Genomic DNA, 21,107 nt, shown 5'->3' on the forward strand with positions numbered 1-21,107 from the left:
CATTTCTGTAATCTGTAGACTTCTCTCTCTCTCTCTCTCCACCTTAGTACTTTTGCACTGAGTTGTGTCACTGTAATTAATTGTAGAACTGCCATTATTGCAAACGATTTGCACTTAATGAAATGTCATCTTTGTCTGTATACACTGTGGAGGCAATGGAAATACTGTCTTGGTACCTCGGGTATTTAATAGCTCTTGAAACATGCTGTAAAACTGTTCAGAACTACTTTAACTGGTTTTATAACTGAAGTAAACAAATGTGAGAATTTGCTTGGAGTGAAATGTTGTTCTATATCAGTTGTACTCAAGTGTTGTTCCTTAATGGTGCAAAGATCTTTTCCCCTTTGCTCCCCCCAAATTTGTTCTTCCTGATTTTTGTTCCTGCATTTCAGGCTCTCTTCAGAAGTAACTGGCCTCGGGGCTCTGTAATCTGTCCCAGCATGCTCTAGGGCTTGAGCTGCCTGAGAGGACTTTTCCAAAGCCCCATGAGACAATGCTTTCTATGGACTAATCGACAGAGGAAATGGTCATTTCTAACGTTATTATTCTGAGATCTCAAAATAAATACTTTTACTCTTTAAACAACTGGGATTTTGTAACTGTTGTGTTGCTTTCATTAGTATTGAGGCGTAATGATCTCGAAGTTCAGCAAGGAATTATGGTTTACATTTTGGAGTTGATGATACTCTAGAGCAGGCCTGCTCAACTTGAGAGAAAGGGCCAAAATTAGATAGGCTAAGCCTCTTAGGGCCACAAATAGTTTTTAGCATCTCTGTTTCCAAGCAAGGTATAATTCATGATTAATTGCAATTGTTGTTTCTGTGTGCCTTCATGTAGCTTCAGACTCAGGGCAACCCTAAGCTGACCCTATTAGAAGAGTTCTCGTCAGGATATATCCAAAGGGTATTTGCCTTTCCCTTCCTCTGACACTGAGAGGGTATGACTTACTTAAAGTCACCCAGTGGGTTTAGAGTGTAGTCCAAGGTTAAAATCAATATACTACACTTTCTGAATGCCTTCCCGTTTTCTTTTCTTTCTTCCTTTTCTCCTTTTCTCCCTTTTTCCTACATCCCTTTCTCTCTCTCTTCTGTCCATTTTATTTTACTCCTCTCCCTCCCTCCCTTTTTCCTACCACTCTTTATTTCCGCTTTTCTTTCTCCTTCCCTTTCTTACTTCCTTTTCTCCCTTTCCTTCCTTTCCTATTTTTCTTTCCCTCTCCCATCCTCCCTCTCTTTCTTCATTTTCTTTCTTCATCCTAGTGGCACACACTGGGGAGGGGGGCAATGGTGCAGAAGTGGTTATTTTCTTCTCATTCTACCTTACTTCTTTGCTCCCCAGGAAGGTGCAGATGGGGGGGGGGGTGGCTTTTTTGCTCCCTTCTTCCTTCCCCAGAGATGCGCTACAATGACTCCCCCCCCTTTTTTTTCTCTTTCTTTGCTCCTCAGGGGCACATGGCCAGGCAGGCAGAGCATGTGGCAGTAGCTTTTTTCTCTCCTATCATGGCAGCAGCTGAGGAACATGTGGGAGAAAAGCCTCAAGTGGAGTGCAACATGTGTGGGCCACAGGATGTACAGGCCTACAGGCTATAGAAACTAGCCAGTCTAACCAAAGCATGTGCTACTAATGCTTTAAACAGAATAGTTATATATCCAGTATGAATTTAAATCTTTGGATACACAGAATGTTGCTATTCTTAACTCTGTGGCTAAGGTATTGATCAAGTACAACTTCTATGACCTTCCAGAAAGTCCAGATTTTAATCAACAATTGAAGGTTGACAAAAGTGCAGTTAGGTCACAGAGCTCACTGAGGAAAAATAGCATCACAATTCAATGCAACATTTTAAAGACTAACTTCTTGGTTATTCAATACAGTAAATATGCAAATGGATAAATTATCTCCTACAGGGTGACTTTGCTAAGACATCCACTTTAAAACTTAATTCCAGTCCTCATTCCATATTGATTAGGGAAGAAGGGGATATAGATCATCCATGGGAAGAAGGACCTTCCACGCAGAAGAGGAATTTGTTTTTTCTGTCAACTAAATTATCTTAGGGACCAAATATTTAACCTAACAACCAAATGGTAAACTTGAGAGCAGAAAAAAAAAACCTACAGTGCAGTACACTCATGTATTAGAATATATTTCCTGTAAAGTTGATTAGTGTTTTAGGAGAAAATATTTAACTTAAATTTTTCACCACTCCTAAGAAAAAAGGAAAACAAAGTAAAAAAACAAATAAATTAGAAAAAGAAAAGATATGCAATGACACATTAGAAGAGAAAAGAAGAAAGAGAAGAGGCTGAAATTTGCCTTTTGTTGTTGTCTTTGTTTTCACTGCCTACTGCATTTATTTGCACCTTTCTCCCCCTCTCCCATTGAACAGAATAATAATTTAAAATAACCAAAGAAGGGAAAAGTCCAAAAAATTAAAACATAAGAAAATATAAACACTTAGGAGACAAAGAAAAATCTACTCTTCAAATTTCCATTTGAAAGAAAGAAGGAATAACAGGAAAAATACACTTTTACAAAGAACAGGAAAGTAAAAGAGAAAGGAATGGCAACACCGCAAATAAGGGGGGGGGGGGGGGGGGAGAGAGAGAAATAAAAGAGTTGAAGGGAACGGCCAGGAGAGCATCTTCAACGGAAGATATGAATTTGAGAGACATGATGAAAAATATGATGAAAGAAATACAGATAATGCAAGACATACAGATCATATTCTGTTTTTTATGGCTACAATAAATTTCTTTTGAGAACATGTTTCCTAGCCATAGTATTCAAACTGCCTTGAAAATGAAGAGCTACTGGAGATGGAAGATGAAAGAAATGGATAATTCAACCTTAGAATATACAAGACATGTTTTACTAGGAATTAATAAGTTAAGCTACATATAGCAGTAACAAAACAGAAATTTCCCTGTGAAAATGTATTTTTCAAACTGAGGAATGGTTTAGGATAAGGCATGGATTCAAATTTCTCAGGAATTGGCAAATGTCAATTCAACAGATCTATTATTACCAATCCAGTTTTATATTCCTGCCTAACACTGAAGCATAATAGTTTCTATTATTTTGAGGAGCGAGGGGGACACAGAGGCAACTCCACTTGGTTTTAACAACAGTGCCCTCCACACTACCTGCAGGTATTATTATTATTATTATTAAAAATAATAATAAAACTTTATTTATATACCGCTCCATCTCCCCGAGGGGACTCAGAGCGGTTCCCAGGTAACATCACAAAACATACAAAGCAAAAAACAAGCTACACAAGTGCTGAGTCCTATTCTCAATATAGGTTTAGTACCGGAATCGTTTCCAAAATACCTGGAGGAACTGTGGAAGAGGCTACCATTAAAACCAAGTGGAGTAGCCTTCTCCTTCCCCACAATAATGAAACCACCAGCTGAGCCTGTTATCAAATCCTTGGCTCATGCTTCACACACTTTTATTGATATTTTAAAAGGTACACATGACACATCATAACCTGCAAGACGCAACTATGGGTTTAGGTGGGAAAACAATAATTCTCTTTATAAAAATGACCTTGCAATTTGATAATTTATAAACCTTATTTGTTCTTAAACCTATGAAAGCCTTTTTACAATCAATTTCAATATGTTCCAAGTTCATTAAACAAATAATTTACAAAATAGTGGTGTATGATAAAAAGTCAACACCACCACAGAGCAGGAGCTCAATCTCTGTCTCAAGGCAACTACAACAGAGTTCCTTTTGCCCTCCAATCCTGAGAAAGCAGGTCCTGCAATTCACCGTCACTGCCAACATCATCCTCTTCCTTTGCCTGTGCAGCTCTGAACCTCATGACTTCTTTCAGTTTATCTTTCATTATTTCCTGGCGGTCACGCAGTTGCTCAACACGGCGGAAACATTCACTAGGATAAAATAAAAACATCAGTTTGTTTCTCCACCTGGCTGCAGCAAAAAGGTTTATATATGTACCCCAACATTTAGGGAATCTTTCAGTAGACCCATCTTATGTATCATTATTTATACTCCACTGGAAAAACAAGGATGACTCTCCAAACCAGCACATTTATTTCAGGCCTACGACACGGTTAAAAAATCCAGTCTCTAAATATTTTTTAAACACTCACACACATATCCCTTAGCTTCTAGTACTTTTTAAACTGTTTTAACTGCCCTTCTGAGAAGAAAATGATATTTAAGGCAAGCCAGATATGTTGTCGTTGCACTAAGGAAAATAATCTGCCATTTTATATGGTAGTATTCACTTAATCTATTTTCAGCCATGGCACAGTGTGTATTGTGGATATGGTGGGCGTAAGAAACCCTAGAAGTTGCAAAAACATTGGCTGAAATTCGGTTTTCTAACCCTTTTGCTTTGCAAAAATAAATTTCTAGCCCTTATTGATCTAAAGGTGTATAATATCTCCTGAAATTTCAGAAGCAAAAATTGTTCTGAATAACATTTTCAACTGATGAGATTTCTTTGTCATGTATAACTAGGGCTACCTATTGCTAACACACAAAAGATACTGCAGATTTGCTTAATATATATAAAAGTTATGAGAATTTTGATTTGTTATTAAGCACAAAGCACACCATACTTTTAACAGTCATTAGATACTTAAGAGGTGAAAAGGTTAACTGAATGAGAGATTTTTCTTGGCTAATTCACCATATTCCTGGAAATCACTGCAAACCTTCTTTATCTATTTTAAAATGCTATGCTAACCATTTTTATTGCAAAGGAAGACATGAATCTGTCAAACAAATACAGTTTAGAAATGTCAAACTCCTCATACATTATTGTATAACTTTTCCCTGTTCTATCCTTTTAAACATTTAAGACAGATATAGTAACAGATACAAACACACAAGTCAAATCAAAGGCATGATGTATGGTTTTGCCCCTGCCAAATTAAGTTACTTTTGAGAAGGCCTATGCTCAAATAGCTTTTTTAATTCAGCTGACTTACATCTGCTCATCAATTTCTCCAATCTGACGGTCAAGTCGCCCTTCTTCATCTTCCTCTGCTACTATAGCTTCTGAAATCTATTTCCAAAAATAGTAATTAAAAAACCGTAAAGATCAGTTTTAGAATACAATCTGTGTTTCACCTCAACAAATATTCAGTAATTCCATTGGCATCAGCATTTGCATAACTATTCAGATTTTGCTGGAATTAAATAAATTAGTGAGGAATTGTGGGAGTTACAGTCTCATCATTTTCTACAAAATCTCATAAACATAATTGTACATAATTGTTACTGATGTTATTTGAAGAATTCTGTTAGCACCTATCTCCATCACTCCTGATTTTAAAACTATATACCTAACCTGTCATTTTTTTCAGCACATACTTTTTCTAACTTGGAGATAGCATGCAACCAAATGTGTCCATGACTCATCTTGTATGGATGTCAGCCATGTTTATAGTACTGATGTTTTGGAACAGGATAACCGTTATATTATCTTCAGCAATTCATTCATGCAAAAAGTTGTGCAGCACCAGACATTAAGAGCAAAAACAACTTAAGTTACTGGACGTTTACCTTTGCAGCATATACAACAACAACAACAACAACAAACTTTATTTAATACCCTGCCCAATGGGGACTTGGGGCGGCTTACATGAGGCCAAGTCCAACTGTATATTACAATAAAATAAAATCAAAACACAATAACGACACAGAAAATACATACAACATGTCAGTACAAAAAACAATAAAACAAAATCATACATACACAATAAAACAACAATGAGCGGGCCTGTGTAAGATAAAATACTAAAAATACTAAAAATCAGGATGAGATAGGGATGGAGCAGATTGTTTGTGAGGGAGAAACTCATAAAGGAGTGGGGTCATAAATATAGACCTTCATACAGGTGGAGAAATATACTCTGGGGACAAAAACCATTGAGGGGGAGCAACTGTGTATGATAATATGGCTACTCTCCAAAAACACATCGGAAAAACCAGGTTTTGAGATCCCTCTTGAAAATCTCTAAGGTGGGGGCCTTCCTAATCTCAATGGGAAATGAGTTCTAGAATCGGGGGGGGGGGGGGAGGACACAGAGGAGAAGGCTCTCTCCCTTGTGCTTACAAGACGAGCCTGTGATAATGGCAAGGGCGAAAGGAGAGCCTCCCCCGAGGATCTAAGAGCTCAGGCTGGTTCATGGAGATCCGGTCACGAAGGTAGGCGGGTCCCAAACCTGCACCTTGAATTGGGACCAGAAGACAAACGGCAGCCAATGAAGCTCCTTAAACAGGGGAGTTGACCTTTCCCTGTAATTCACCCCCAAAACTACAGGTTTTTAAGCACTTTGTTACAATAGAGGTTCATTTAAAGAGAAGTTGTCGACCACAGATTTATTCAAGGGAAATGCGGAAAGATAAATTCCCCAATAAAACTGCTAAACTAACTCTCAATTCAACTGCAAAAGGAGGCACAGCTTTAGATCCTACAGGTTACACAATCACAGTGGCAAGAAGAAAAAAGGTCTGGGTGCAATTGGGCAGAGGATAGAAGACAAAGTCAACACCAATGTGGACAGAAAGCCAGCTGCAAGCTGTAAGCAGCCTATTTCTACAATGCCTATTTTTTGGGGAACAGGCAAAGTACTCTAGGACAGCTAATCTCTGGGACAGGAAGTGGACCAGCAGAATCAGAACTGGAAGCTTTCCCTTCCCATTCTGTGCAACTCTGGGGAAAATGCAACTTTCTGTAATGGACTTGTGCACCAGTAGACAGCATGAACCTGATTCTGGCCATAGAATTCCAGGTGAAATAGCAGACTGAACCTTCAGCAAATGCATTTTACTTTTACCAAATATAATGCACTGGAGTTTAATACAAAGGAATTTGTCAAAAATACACAGAAACTTCAACACTGGCGAACACACATTTTGTTGCCTCAAATGTCAGCCCTGTTTCTGCATGTATATAACCTGCTGATTCCCAAAATGGTACCAGTTTTCTCCTATCAGCTCTAGTTTTTGAAATACAGAACATATGCTATCTACCAGCTGACATCTCCTCGCCCACAGAAAACATAATAACCAGATCTAAGAAATCCGCGCTGATGCTATGCAATTTCTGAATCAGTGCTTCAAGTAGACACCAATAATTATTTGGGAGGGGGCGGGGTGAGCAATGTATATAAAAATCAAACAAGGAAATAATTTTAAAAGTAGTGTATATCTTGGCTATCAACATTTGCAGGCACATGATTTATGAATTTATATGTTGGTTTGAGGCTTGATGCCACATTTACATTTGTGCCTCAGACTTGGATTCAGGAGGGAGGAACACCAGCAATTGCCCCAGCTGCTGCCAAACACCAGCTGCTCTGCCAAGAAGGAAGGAATAAAATGAATTTAACTGCTAAAAAAGCAACAAACTGGAAAATATAATATGATGTGCCACTACCACGTTCCAGTTTTGTGTATAAAGGTATTTGGGAACAATGCAAGCAGAACAGCATCAACTCACGGTATTGACTTGTCGTATGGCTTTCTGGAATTCATCCCATTCTTTATCCATTTGATCCTTTGGCGCATCAACTTTTCGCACCTGAGGAGACAAAAAGTGCTTCTGTTCAGAAAGGACTGTGCAGTTATGTTTTTAACAACAAGGTCTTTTTATCCAATACTGCAGGCAAAGCAAATATTTTTGGCAGAGTTGCTCATGTTCTGGAGAAAACTGCACATCTAGACTAGGGCTTCGTAAACGAGACTCCTTTTGACCTGATAAATTTTTATGTTACCCCAGGTATATAAAATAAGTATAAAAATCAAGCATTTACTCACAACAAATCAACATTTGCAAGGCTTGCTAAACAGACGGCTTTTCCTGTTTAAAAAATGAAGTACACCTGAAACATCGTCTGCAGAGTCCACTGCAGGCAACAGGTAATGTTCACGTAATGTTCAGAAAACATTTACTTTTTTACTATAATTTTCAGGACTCCAAGTTTGAGCCAAGGGAACCCCTTTTGGGGTCAGAACCCACAGTTCAAGAAGCAGTGATCTAGACAACTCACAGCTATACATGATGAAAAACATTCCAGAACATTATACCTTAATGAAAGTCATAGAATCATAGAGTTGGAAGAGACCTCATGGGCCATCCAGTCCAACCCCTTGCTAAGAAGCAGGAATATTGCATTCAAAGCACCCCTGACAGATGGCCATCTAGCTTCTGTTTAAAAATCTCCAAAGAAGGAGCCTCCACCACACTCCTGGGCAGAGAGTTCCACTGCTGAACGGCTCTCACAGTCAGGAAGTTCTTCCTCATGTTCAGATGGAATCTCCTTTCTTGTAGTTTGAAGCCATTGTTCTGCGTCCTAGTCTCCAGGGAAGCAGAAAACAAGCTTGCTCCCTCCTTCCTGTGACTTCCTCTCACATATTTATACATGGCTATCATGTCTCCTCTCAGCCTTCTTCAGGCTAAACATGCTCAGCTCCTTAAGCCACTCCTCATAGGGCTTGTTCTCCAGGCCCTTGATCATTTTAGTCGCCCTCCTCTGGACACATTCCAGCTTGTCAGCATCTCTCTTCAATTGTGGTGCCCAGAATTGGACACAGTATTCCAGGTGTGGCCTAACCAAAGCGAAATAGAGGGGTAGCATTACTTCCCTGGATCTAGACACTATGCTCCTGTTGATGCAGGCCAAAATCCCATTGGCCTTTTCAGCTGCTACATGACATTGTTGGCTCATGTTTAACTTGTTGTCCATGAGGACTCCAAGATCTTTTTCACAAATACTGCTCTCGAGCCAGGTGTCCCCCATTCTGTATCTTTGCATTTCGTTTTTCCTGCCAAAGTGGCAGGAAAAACTATTTGTATGTTAATGAGCTAAGCACATTAACATACAAATGTAGAAACTGGATAGAGATATGAGATATTAAGAATAATATGGCATTTCAAATAGTTTGAGAACTGGAAATTACTAAATAACAAGGAAAATGGATCTTATAAATCTTTGCATTCTCATATGTGATGGCTTCAAAACAATTGATCTTAACTAACATCTTGGTTCTCAGTAATATAGTAACGCAATATATAGCATAGTACAATAGTATCACCATCATAATTCATGTTATTCAAAATATGCACAAAATATGGACATACTTGCAAGATTTGTTTAAGCTGGTAGATAGACACCAAAGCAGAACACACATCTGCTTCCACTGGAAAGCAACAAACTCTGAATAACTGAAGGGGATGAAATTTTCTTCCTTTCATATAAGATACCAGATTCATAACATTGCTAAGGTACAACATTATGAAGTGACACAAAGAGAAGAAGTATGGAGAAATGTTCTCTAGTTGCTGGGCAGAAAGGGGAGAAATCCGTTTGAAACTGAGAAATGCTATAAATATAGAAAATACTGTGGCTCTACTGAGTTATTATTTATTTATTTATTTATTAGGAGCATTTCTATCCCGTCCTTTTCATCTCCGAAGAGGTACTCAGGATGGCTACCAACAGGCACCATTCGGTGCCGCACAATAAAAACAAAGCGCAATATTCATTTAGCATTCATTAAAACAATTGTAAATACATTAAAACAGTTATGTTATGTTGTAAGATTTCTTGCATTCAAGCAATGGAAGAAATGCAGGACAAAGTAAAATAAGCAGAAAAACTCATGCTTACCTTTGCATCCACTTCAGGATCATCAAAAAATCCTTCTGGCAAGGCCTCTGCAGTATTTTCTCTCCTGAAATGTCATGGGGAGAGCATACTGTGTTAATTTTCTATTCTTTCAACATAATATAGCCAACTCTCTGAAAAAAGCAGATAAAATATTAGAGAATGACAACAAGATTGATAAAAGGTATAGAGATCATAACATGAAAAAGGTTTGAAGGAGCTGGACATGTTCAGCTTGGTGGAGAATAGACCGAGGAATGGCTTTCATAGCCTGCAGAGGCAAGCTTGTTCTGTCCTATCCCAGAGGATCAGACCAGGTCTAATGGTTTGAAGAACAGGATAATAAATTTTGACTGAACCTTAGAAGGACTTCTAAGAGAGATGGTGGGGTCTCCTTTTCTGAATTTCAAGAGGCTGGACCTTTTGAAGATGCTTTAGCCCAGTGATTCTCTATCTGTGGGTCCCCAGATGTGTTGGCCTCCAACTTCCAGAAATCCTAACAGCTGGTAAACTGGCTGAGAATTGTAGGCCAAAACACCTGGGGACGCACAGGTTCAGAACCATTGCTTTAGCCAAATATCCTGCATTGAGCAAGGGGCTGGACTCGATGCCCTCATGCATACTATTATTGAAGACAGATACTTGTTTAGGACACTATTTTTGTTGGATTGGAGAATCCAAAGAATTGGCACCATCTGCATAATAACAGCACTACAATCTAAAATTCAGGATAACCTCTCACAATAGCTTTATTTATATGGTATATTAAATCACATGCATATATTAAATCAAATAAGTGACCTCACATGGCTAATGAAATCAAACAGAAGTCAACCAGCATTATCTTTTGGATATGCCCCTCTATGAAGGAATTGAGTTTGTATAAAATAGAGTCCCCAATTCGCAACCAGGCAAGGCAGGCCAGAAGAATACTATGGTCAATGACATTGAAATCCACTGAGAAGTCTAACAGAACCACCAAAGACATACTCAGCCTTTCCCGTTCTCAGCATAATCTACCAAGACAATCAAAACTGTCTCCATTCCATAATCATTCCTGGAATCAGACTGACATGGATCTAGATACTGTATTTCATCTAAAAGCCCCTGGAGCTGGGAGGCCACTAGGCTCTCCAGAACCTTGCCCAAGAATATTATATTAGAAATTGGCTGATAATTTATGTTATAGAGGGATCTAGCTATACACACACAAAGCCTGCAGAACATACAATAGGACACTTGTTCAGCAAGATGGGACCATGTTGATAAAAATCAGATAATGTGATTTTCTGGATGTGTTTTCTCATGTTGTCTCTCATTGTTGAGGTCTACCCATGACGTCAATTCCAGGCCTCTCTCATCTTTTTAAGTAGAACGTGTACAATTGGTATCTGACTAAATACTCCCCCCTCCCCACTGTATCACATTGTGAAGACATACCTTTCCCTCTTTCCTCCATCTATTTCATTCCTAATGTGCCATGTGTGACATTTTTTTACCTTTCCACATTTTTTTCTTGTGTTTCTGCTTTCTGTATAGATCCAGAATGGAAGACTAGAGGTGAAGCCAAAGCTTTGTTATCTACTCCATCTGAAAATCGTAGACACAAAAAAGCAGATAAAAGAACCTTTGTCTGAATAATATGCCCAATACCTGATAATTTAGAAGCAGAGTAGAATAAATTGGGCAACAAAGATGATCAGCAGTAGGTCAAGTCCAAAACAAGGGAAATATTTCATACAAAGTAAATTTACCATAAAGCTTGAAATGCTTTGCACATTTAACTTTGGAATCAACCCCACTGGAGTCAATAGACACCAGAACAGCTATAACAACCAGCAATGACTGCTAGCTTAAGTGGTTTTAGAACAACTGGACAACTTCAGGATTAGGCTATCAAAAGCTATTAGCCACATCTTTTAAAGGAAGCTCATTCATCTAAGTACTAAAAGCCTGAGTACTAAAAAGGCTACCCTCCAATTTAGGAGCTCCTTAGATGGGGATTTAGCTGACTTTGGCTGGAAACAGAATTGTGGATTAGATCTTGAATAAAATGTAACTGGAAACAAGTATATGTGATATTTTCTAATATTTACAATTAGATGCAATTGTATCAAGTCTCTAGATTATTGTATCTGCTACTGCTAACAGTAGTATAGTTTGCTGCATCAGCAGAAAATAATTGTTTTAATTCTATGTAACCATCTAACAAAACCGTATGTTATACTCTTGAGGTATAACAAGATTAATGTAAATAGTAATATCTACATATATTTTAAAAAGGAGTATGATAGTTTAAACCAGTAATCTGACTTGCATCATGCTCATGGGCCTGGAATACAAGACTTTTTTGTTTTTTGCCCCAGAATATTTAGAGTGCTATTATTACCTGATGACAAAGTAGTAACAGCTTCCGCTTTTTGAGTAGAAGCTGTATTATGTGCTGCGGATTGCAAAGGAGGTTGGCTGCTACTGTCACTGACTTCTTTTGGTGTCTCATCTGCATTTATGTCTTCCTCTCCATAATCTTCTAATAGTAAACAATGGCTTGAAGCTTTTGAAGAGGGTTTTTCCCCTTCTACTTGTTCAGTTTGGCTAAAAAAGTCTTTTGGCAGCCTAAAAAGGAGAGAAATAGTCCTTCAACATTTATTTGCAGTACAATACAAAATCGAAACACTGAAAGCCACAAAGCTGCTTCCAATAGGTTCCCTGTGGCTACCTCCATTTGATAAACTGCTTGTAATCAGTAGTTTACTCCGAGATATCATTTTCTCCAAAATGTTTGCTGCATCCAATTAATGAAACATATCAAACTTCTATTTGAAAATCACTTTCTCTGCAAAATGGCTCTGAATAGTATAAGCAAATGTCTTATCTATTTCCCTTATTAAAAAGGTAAGTCTAAAATGCCAAGTAACAAAATGTCCAACTTACCCAGAGGGGACAACTTGTACATGGTCTCCAGGATCTGAAAAAAAAGTCAGATATTTAACAAAATCACCACCAATATAAACTTCACACATGTTGGGATGCAATAGCTCATTAGGCACGCTGGACCATTAAAGTCAAATACATCCTTTAATAAGTGAACAGAGCCTTTAAGTGCATAGTTTCACACATTGTACAATCCATTACATTTGTAACCATAACTTCATTACATGATGTGTAACTATGTGTGAGGCTCTGATACTTTTACAGGCACAGATGTCTCCAACACACCCCAAATACCAAAACAGCACAGAACACACCGTTCCACACCTTCTGTGCTTTTCACCTTAAGAACAGACAAGCATCCCGAGCTCTGAGGATTACCTGGGAAGGAATCCCACGGGAGCATTGCAGCGCACCCAAATACCTGGGAGTCACTCTGGACCGTGCTCTGACCTACAAGAAGCACTGCCTGAATATCAAGCAAAAAGTGGGTGCTACAAACAATATCATACGAAAGCTGACTGGCACAGCCTTTTTTCTTTCTTTTTCTGATTTTTCTTTTATAATAGACTTTAACCTTGCTGGTTATACCTTGTATCACTATTTTGTTAGGTCTTCATATCTTAAAGATACTGTAACACCAAAAAGCCCCGACCAAACAAGGGGTTTTAAAGCAAATGACTGAAGCTTATGAAATCTATAGATGATGTGTGAAACACATAACCCATAATTAATTGATAATTACTTTAAAAGGTAATTCATAATTACTTTAAAGATACACAAGCACTGTAAACAATCACAAATAGATTAATAGATATAGAATGGGGGATGCCTGGCTCGAGAGCAGTACGTGTGAAAAAGATCTTGGAGTCCTCGTGGACAACAAGTTAAACATGAGCCAACAATGTGATGTGGCAGCAAAAAAAGCCAATGGGATTTTGGCCTGCATCAATAGGAGCATAGTGTCTAGATCTAAGGAAGTAATGCTACCCCTCTATTCCGCTTTGGTTAGACCACACCTGGACTAGTGTGTCCAATTCTGGGCACCACAATTCAAGAGAGATATTGACAAGCTGGAATGTGTCCAGAGGAGGGTGCCAAAATGATCAAGGGTCTGGAGAACAAGCCCTACGAGGAGCGGCTTAGGGAACTGGGCATGTTTAGCCTGAAGAAGAGAAGGCTGAGAGGAGATATGATAGCCATGTATAAATATGTGAGAGGAAGCCACAGAGAGGAGGGAGCAAGCTTGTTTTCTGCTTCCTTGCATACTAGAATGTGGAACAATGGCTTCAAACTACAAGAGAGGAGATTCCATCTGAACATTAGGAAGAACTTCCTGACTGTGAGAGCCATTCAGCATTGGAACTCTCTGCCCCGGAGTGTGGTGGAGGCTCCTTCTTTGGAAGCTTTTAAGCAGAGGCTGGATGGCCATCTGTCAGGGGTGATTTGAATGCAATATTCCTGCTTCTTGGCAGGGGGTTGGACTGTATGGCCCACGAGGTCTCTTCCAACTCTTTGATTCTATGATTCTATGAATAGTAAATCTCAACTCTATAAATAACCACAAACCATAATTTTTCTGGGACACACTGAAAAGTTTCTGCTAATGTAACCTCCTCAGCTAAAACAGTCTAGCGGTTTATGATAGTTAAGCACCTATTCCACATGGATACATTATTGCTCTTAGTGACTGATTATGTGACTATAGCATCTGAGTATATGTATTCCTTTTTTCATCAAAAATGACAAAGCTATTGCATATATTACTTACATATATTCTATGGCTTTCCTAGCCTCAATTTGGCAAATGATTCATTCTTTCATGAATGACTTGAAATCATCAATATGCTAGCTCATAGAAGGAATTTAAAGTGTAACAGCAATGGCATTAGGAATATGTATGAAAAACTAGTGGTCTTCACCTATATGAGTATTCACAAAGACTATTGTAGACCTTATACTGACAATTCCAGAAACAGACACAAACAACTAACTGGGATTTTTCTTGTTTCTAGCAGGTAGTAAGCTGATTTCCAACTATCCTATGTGCCATCCATGTTAATGCTTCTCAAACAGTATTTAAGTTTACATCATATGATTCAAAAATTCAGAATGCTTTCTTTCCTTGACCTCCCACCCCACTCACCACTGAATGGGGGAGGAAAGAGCCACAGAAAAATTACACTTTTGTTTTCACACCTTTTGCTTTCTTCCATTCTGGAGATTCTGTACTTGTAGTTTTCCTTTTGAGAGAAGATGAGGTGTTTGGAATGGGTCCAGCTACTGATTGTTTAAGACCTTTCACCTGTTCGAGTTTCTAAGGAAAAGAGTTAAAACCGACAGATCAATGTATTATAACTACACAAAAGAAATAAAGGGTATGTTACAAAGTAGCACATTTTTCACAAATAAATACCACTGGCAAGATTATGAGCAAACATAATTGAAGGAAGGAAGCCTGGATGAACAAGAAAGCTGACATTTTCCAATATCAAGAATTCTAACCATAAAATTTGAGAGACTAAATTATGACCTTATTCAAATCTTACATACACAATATTGTTCAAGTTCAGGTTTCTGTACCTGTCAGACCATAAACTTGGGGGCTGACCTTTTTTCAAATAAAAGGAACTACAGACAGTCCCCAAAATACGAACAAAATAGGTTCTGAAGCTTTGTTTTTAAATTGAATTTCTCTGTTAGTCGGAACAGATACATTTTTAAAGTGTAACTCTATCTATCTAAGCTTTGGATAGCATAGGGAAGGGTTAACACCCCTGTGGTGTTTATTTTGCTATCTGTGCCCCTGTTCAGAAGATTTCACCTCACTTTCTGTCCTTCTGATCATTGAATTTTGAAAAAATTGGCTTGTTGTGGAAGCAAGGATTGGTAATAAAGTTTCAGTGGAGACCATTTTCCCCAAAACAACTCTTCCAGGAGTGAATTTCCCTTCCTAGGGATTTCTCTCACTTCCTGTTTTGTTTCACCCCCGTTTTAAACTATGAGACTTTTGTAAGTTGGATGTTTGTAACTCAGGGACTGCCTGTATTAAAGTAGGTAATCCATATAAGAAAGTTAACAATGTCTTTAATTGAGGTTTAGTTGTGTTTAGAGTTGTGTGACTTAAGGTTTTTTAACCTCAGTTCCAAGGACTTCAAACTATCCTTAGAATGATTTTTAAAAACCCTAAAATCCTATACATAAAACAACAGTTACTATTTGTATAACACAATACATAAGGCTGAGTAAGAATATACAGTCACAAAACATCAGACAAGTCCCTTACCTCCTTATGCTGCTTCCCAAGAACATGTGTTTGCCACAACAGTTCACTCTTCACAGAGGTATTGCACAGAGAGCAGCTGAGGTTCCCTAAACTGTTATATGTAGGATTTAAAAGTTAAGGAAACAAACACGAAAATACTCTAGCTCTCAAAGCTGTGATTTTGGACTACATTATTGTTTGAGCACCACTTTGTGCAAAAACACAAGCAGATGTTATTCAGAAATTTTATAATTATCAGTCTAAACTGAGTTAGCACTGCATCAATGGGATTTACCTACACGTTGACTCTCAACTCAGTAACTGAATAGGTTTTCTCTAGTTGGGAATAACCAATGGTTTACCAGCTTAAAACTACAACAAATATAGCTTAAGATACAAGAGGTTTTTCGTTATTGCAGTTCCAAAGACCTATGTGATTCAAGAAATAAAGCTTTGTAACTATCATTGCTACATAATAATTCCTTCTTTTAAAAAAGCAAATTATTGTTTTGTTTTGAAATAAAAATTAGAAGCTTCAAAACTGTATGCTGCTAGAAAGACCAAGCTGTTCACCTAATTAGAAAACACAGTTTTTGGGTGGATTTCTGAGTTTAATGCAGATGAAGTAAAGAAGAGTGGCACATTTGTGAAACATCAATTGAAGATACGCACACAATATTACTGTTGTGTATCTTCAAGCTGTTTCTGATAATCCATGTCTATAGCATTTCCAATTTCTATGCATCATTTTGAAAGCGAAAAACAACTGAAGGTGGGTGGGGGGGAGCCAATTCATTAAAAATGTGGCCTTGGAGGATAACCTGGCCTGCAATGGGTCTGAGAGGAAAAGTGGAGTTTGTTTGCAAAAGGTACCAAATTCAAGAAAATTGAAAAATGAGTTATAAGTGGCAGCACATTATTTGGCTAGGAGTAGAATATTGTGTACAGATCACAACTATCAAATTGTGGTACAGGACTTGGAAAACTGTATTTTCTAACAAAATAATGCATATTCTCAGCACTTTTTTTCAATTCCTATAAAATGTTGTTCAGATGGATTTGGTACCTTTTGGAAACAATATGCTTGGACATTTGAGACAACATGGTTCACTGTAAAAGGTGCAAATGCTAGGAAAAGCAGAAGGCAACAGAAAAGAGGAAGCCCACACAGCAAGCGGAAAGGCGCAACTGAGGAAAACAACAGGGTTTTTACAACAGAGTATCTTGGAGATCTCTCATCTGTAGGGTCATGACAGCAGTTGACAACAACATCTCAAGGGAAAGGCCAATGCCAATGCCATTGGCGGGCAAAGGGAGGCATCTCCTCTTCATTCGCTCACAATCCACAAGGAACCTTGTAACCTAGAGCAGGCCTCCCAAGTGTTTTGGACTTCAACTCCCACAATTCCTAACAGCCTACTGTGAGAGCTCATCCATGATGGCAACAGTGACCCATTAAAGATGGAATCAGGTGTCAAACAGAGATGTGTTATTGCCCCAACTTTATTCTCCATCTTCATTGCTATGATACTTCATCTTGTTGACGGGAAGCTTCCCGCCGGATTGGAAATCATCTATCGGACAGATGGCAAGCTATTCAACCTCAGCAGACTGAAAGCCAAAACCAAGGTTACAACAACATCTGTTATAGAACTCCAGTATGCTTATGACAACATCATCTGTGCGCATTCAGAAGAAGACCTGCAAGCCACTGTAAACACCTTCGCAGAAGCATTCGAGAAGCTCGGCCTGTCATTAAACATTGAGAAAACCAAAGTGCTCTTCCAGCAGTCACCAGCCAATCCCTCTCCAATGCCAGAAATACAGCTTAATGGTGTAACATTAGAAAATGTTGACCATTTCTGCTACCTTGGCAGCCACCTCTTCATAAAAGTCAACATCGACACCGAAATTCAACACCGCCTGAGCTCTGCAAATGCAGCATTTTTCCGAATGAGTGTGTTTGAGGACCAGGACATCCATAGGGATACCAAGGTGCTTGTCTATAAAGCTATTGTCCTCCCAACCCTGCTATCCACCTGAGAGATGTGGACAATCTACAGATGTCACATGCAGCTCCTGGAACGATTCCATCAGCTCTGCCTCCGAAAAATCCTGCAAATCTCTTGGGAAGACAATTGGACAAACGTCAGCGTGCTGGAAGAAGCAAAGACCACCAGCATTAAAGCGATGGTCCTCTGCCATCAACTCCGCTCGACTGGCCATGTTGTCCGGATGCCCAACCGCCATCTCCCAAAGCAGTTGCTCTACTCTGAACTCAAGAACGGAAAACGGAATGTTGGTGGACAGGAAAAGAGATTTAAAGATGGGCTCAAAGCCAACTTTAAAACTCTGGCATAGACACTGAATCATAGAATCAAAGAGTTGGAAGAGACCTCATGGGCCATCCAGTCCAACCCCCTGCCAAGACGCAGGAATATTGCATTCAAATCACCCCTGACAGATGGCTATCCAGCCTCTGTTTAAAAGCTTCCAAAGAAGGAGCCTCCACCACACTCCGGGGCAGAGAGTTCCACTGCTGAACGGCTCTCACAGTCAGGAAGTTCTTCCTCATGTTCAGATGGAATCTCCTCTCTTGTAGTTTGAAGCCATTGTTCCGCGTCCTAGTCTCCAAGGAAGCAGAAAACAAGCTTGAACTAATGGCCGTTGTACACCACACTCTGCACTTAATTTATAATCCTACATACCCCCTGCCACATCAGCACTTTTAATCCTGTACCCATCACTCTGGCCTGACCCAGTTTTATACTGTTTCTGATGTCTTTATGTATTGTTATGGTTGTTGTTTTATTTTTGCTTAATCTGTTTTAATTTGCTCTATGTATTGTATTGTTGTATTGTGTTGAGGCCTTGGCCTATGTAAGCCGCATCGAGTCCTGCGGGAGATGCTAGCGGGGTACAAATAAAGTTATAATAATAATATAATAAAGCTTGCTCCCTCCTCCCTGTGGCTTCCTCTCACATATTTATACATGGCTATCATATCTCCTCTCAGCCTTCTCTTCTTCAGGCTAAACATGCCCAGCTCCTTAAGCCGCTCCTCATAGGGCTTGTTCTCCAGACCCTTGATCATTTTGGTCGCCCTCCTCTGGACACATTTCAGCTTGTCAATATCTCTCTTGAATTGTGGTGCCCAGAATTGGACACAATATTCCAGGTGTGGTCTAACCAGAGCAGAACCCCTGGCCCTTGAGCGCTCCAGCGTGGAGGTCAGATGTGACCAGCAGTGCTGCAGAATTTGAAGAGGCACGAATGGAGGGCGAAAGAGAGAAACATGCCAAGAGGAAGGCATGTCAAGCCAACCCCGACTGAGACCGCCTCCCATCTGAAAACCAATGCCCTCACTGTGGGAGAAGATGCAGACCAAGAATAGGGCTCCACAGCCACTCCCAGGTTACCACTCTTGGAGGACCATCATCCTCGGACTAGGAGGGACCGCGTAAGTAAGTAAAGTACTGTGAGAGCTGAGGTCCAAAACACCCGGAAGGGAGGGCCCAAGTCTACCCTATAGGATGCCCCCCTTCCTTTCAGCGCCCTAGAATATAGTCCTCCAGAAGCGGAGGGCTCCAATTGGGACACTTTGGCCTGGTCGCCGCCCTAAACCCCCGGGGGCCCACCAGCGCCCCTGCCCCTTGCTCTGGGAAAGGGACGCGCAGGCGCCGCACAGGATATCTGGCGAAGGGCGAGTCGACTTTCTTCTTCCCCGCCGCTGCCGCGGTCTCGCGCTGCTTGGCGCGCATCAGCCGGCGCAGCTCCTCCTGGCCCACCGCCGCCCCCCGGCCCGCCTTCTGCTGCTGCTGCTGCCGCCCCCCCGCGCGCGACGAGGTTGCCATGGCGCCGCGGACGAAGGGCCCTCTCCCACACACAGGGCGCGCGCAAACACCTCAGCGCTGCCGGTCGCGGGTGTTTTGCGTCACGGCCAAACAAAGCGCCCTCCGTGACGTGTCTCCGCCCATAGCCTGTTGTTTCCCTGAGGGCTCCAGGAATTTTGGACTTCGACTCCCAGAATTCCTCGTCATTCTTCATAGCGGCTGAGGCTTCTGGGAGTTGAAGTTTTTTGAACTGGAGGGCTCGCGAAGGAAGTGACGGATGGGAAGGGACGATGGCGAACGCGTACAGGACTGGAGACTGAAACGTCTGGCTCCTGTTGACGCTATTTGGTTCCCAGGGTGGCAGAGGGCACCCCAGTAATGGGAAACTCAGGCCCCTGCCACGCAACTGTATAAAATCCACATTGAACTGGGTTATATGGCAGTGTGGACACAGATCACCCAGTTCAAAGCAGATATTATGGATTATCTCTCTTTATATTCTGGGCTGTGGGTTATAGGGCCCTCAGTATGGCCACGGTGGTCCATGCCTTAGTCACCTCCAGATTGGATTACTGTAATGCACTCAGTAAGGAAATGCTCAAGATCCTGCAAGGAAGACTCCAGCAATACATGGAGCGAGAGTTGCCAGATGTTCAAGCTGGGTTTAGAAAAGGCAGAGGAACGAGAGACCAGATTGCCAATATCCGCTGGATAATGGAGAAAGGCAGGGAGTTTCAGAAAAACATCTACTTCTGCTTCATCGACTATTCTAAAGCCTTTGACTGTGTGGATCATAATAAATTGTGGCAAGTTCTTAGTGGGATGGGCATCCCAAGCCACCTTGTCTCTCTCCTGAGGAATCTGTACAAGGACCAAGTAGCAACAGTCAGAACTGACCACGGAACAACAGACTGGTTCAAGATTGGGAAAGGCGTACGGCAAGGCCGCATACTCTCACCCAACCTTTTTAACGTTTATGCAGAACACATAATGTGATTTGCGGGGCTTGATGAATGCAAAGCTGGGGTGAAAATTGCTGGAAGAAACATTAACAACCTCAGATATGCAGATGACACCACTCTGATGGCCGAAAGCGAGGAGGAGCTGAGGAGCCTTCTAATCAAGGTGAAAGAAGAAAGCGCAAAAGCTGGGTTGCAGCTAAACATCAAAAAAACCAAGATTATGGTAACAAGAATGATTGACAACTGGAAAATAGAGGGAGAAAATGTGGAGGCCGTGACAGACTTTGTATTTCTAGGTGCAAAGATTACGGCAGATGCAGACTGTAGCCAGGAAATCAGAAGACGCTTACTTCTTGGGAGGAGAGCAATGTCCAGTCTCGATAAAATAGCAAAGAGTAGAGACATCAGACTGGCAACAAAGATCCGCCTAGTCAAAGCCATGGTATTCCCTGTAGTA

General features: G+C 40.4%; 2 protein-coding genes across 8 annotated transcripts in view; one reads left to right on the forward strand and one right to left on the reverse strand.

Annotated features, from left to right (window-relative positions):
- Window positions 1-585, forward strand: part of LOC132778465 (poly(rC)-binding protein 3-like) — a 226,123-nt gene extending 225,538 nt beyond the window's left edge. For 6 of the 7 annotated variants that reach the window (XM_060781448.2, XM_060781450.2, XM_060781451.2 and 3 more), the window contains one exon: window positions 1-585. This exon is cut by the window's left edge and continues 2,749 nt beyond it. Coding sequence is in view for 1 of the 7 variants with exons in the window: in XM_060781456.2 (XP_060637439.1) it covers window positions 393-429 (37 nt within the window). In the remaining 6 variants the exon portion in view is untranslated. The other variant, XM_060781456.2, reaches the window with a different exon arrangement.
- Window positions 586-2,850: 2,265 nt separating this feature from the next.
- On the reverse strand, window positions 2,851-19,796 carry ZNF830 (zinc finger protein 830). Its single transcript, XM_060781458.2, has 10 exons — window positions 19,545-19,796; window positions 15,877-15,972; window positions 14,790-14,907; window positions 12,594-12,627; window positions 12,049-12,275; window positions 11,159-11,249; window positions 9,663-9,726; window positions 7,493-7,573; window positions 4,974-5,050; window positions 2,851-3,905 (listed from the first exon to the last, which is right to left on the reverse strand). The coding sequence occupies exons 1-10, from the start codon at window positions 19,707-19,709 to the stop codon at window positions 3,728-3,730; spliced, it is 1,131 nt and encodes a 376-aa protein (XP_060637441.2). The 5' UTR covers window positions 19,710-19,796; the 3' UTR covers window positions 2,851-3,727.
- Between the last annotated feature and the right edge of the window lie 1,311 nt (window positions 19,797-21,107).

Source organism: Anolis sagrei, chromosome 6, assembly GCF_037176765.1.
Source record: "Anolis sagrei isolate rAnoSag1 chromosome 6, rAnoSag1.mat, whole genome shotgun sequence".
Lineage (NCBI taxonomy): Eukaryota > Metazoa > Chordata > Lepidosauria > Squamata > Dactyloidae > Anolis > Anolis sagrei.

Coding starts and splice junctions, on each gene's coding strand:
- ZNF830 (XM_060781458.2), bottom strand. CDS start 19,709: ATGGCAACCTCGTCGCGCGCGGGGGGGCGGCAGCAGCAGCAGCAGAAG. Junction 14,908..15,876: donor TTGGGAAGCAGCATAAGGAG/GTAAGGGACTTG, acceptor TCTTTTCCTTAG/AAACTCGAACAGGTGAAAGG. Junction 12,276..12,593: donor GTACAAGTTGTCCCCTCTGG/GTAAGTTGGACA, acceptor TCTCCTTTTTAG/GCTGCCAAAAGACTTTTTTA.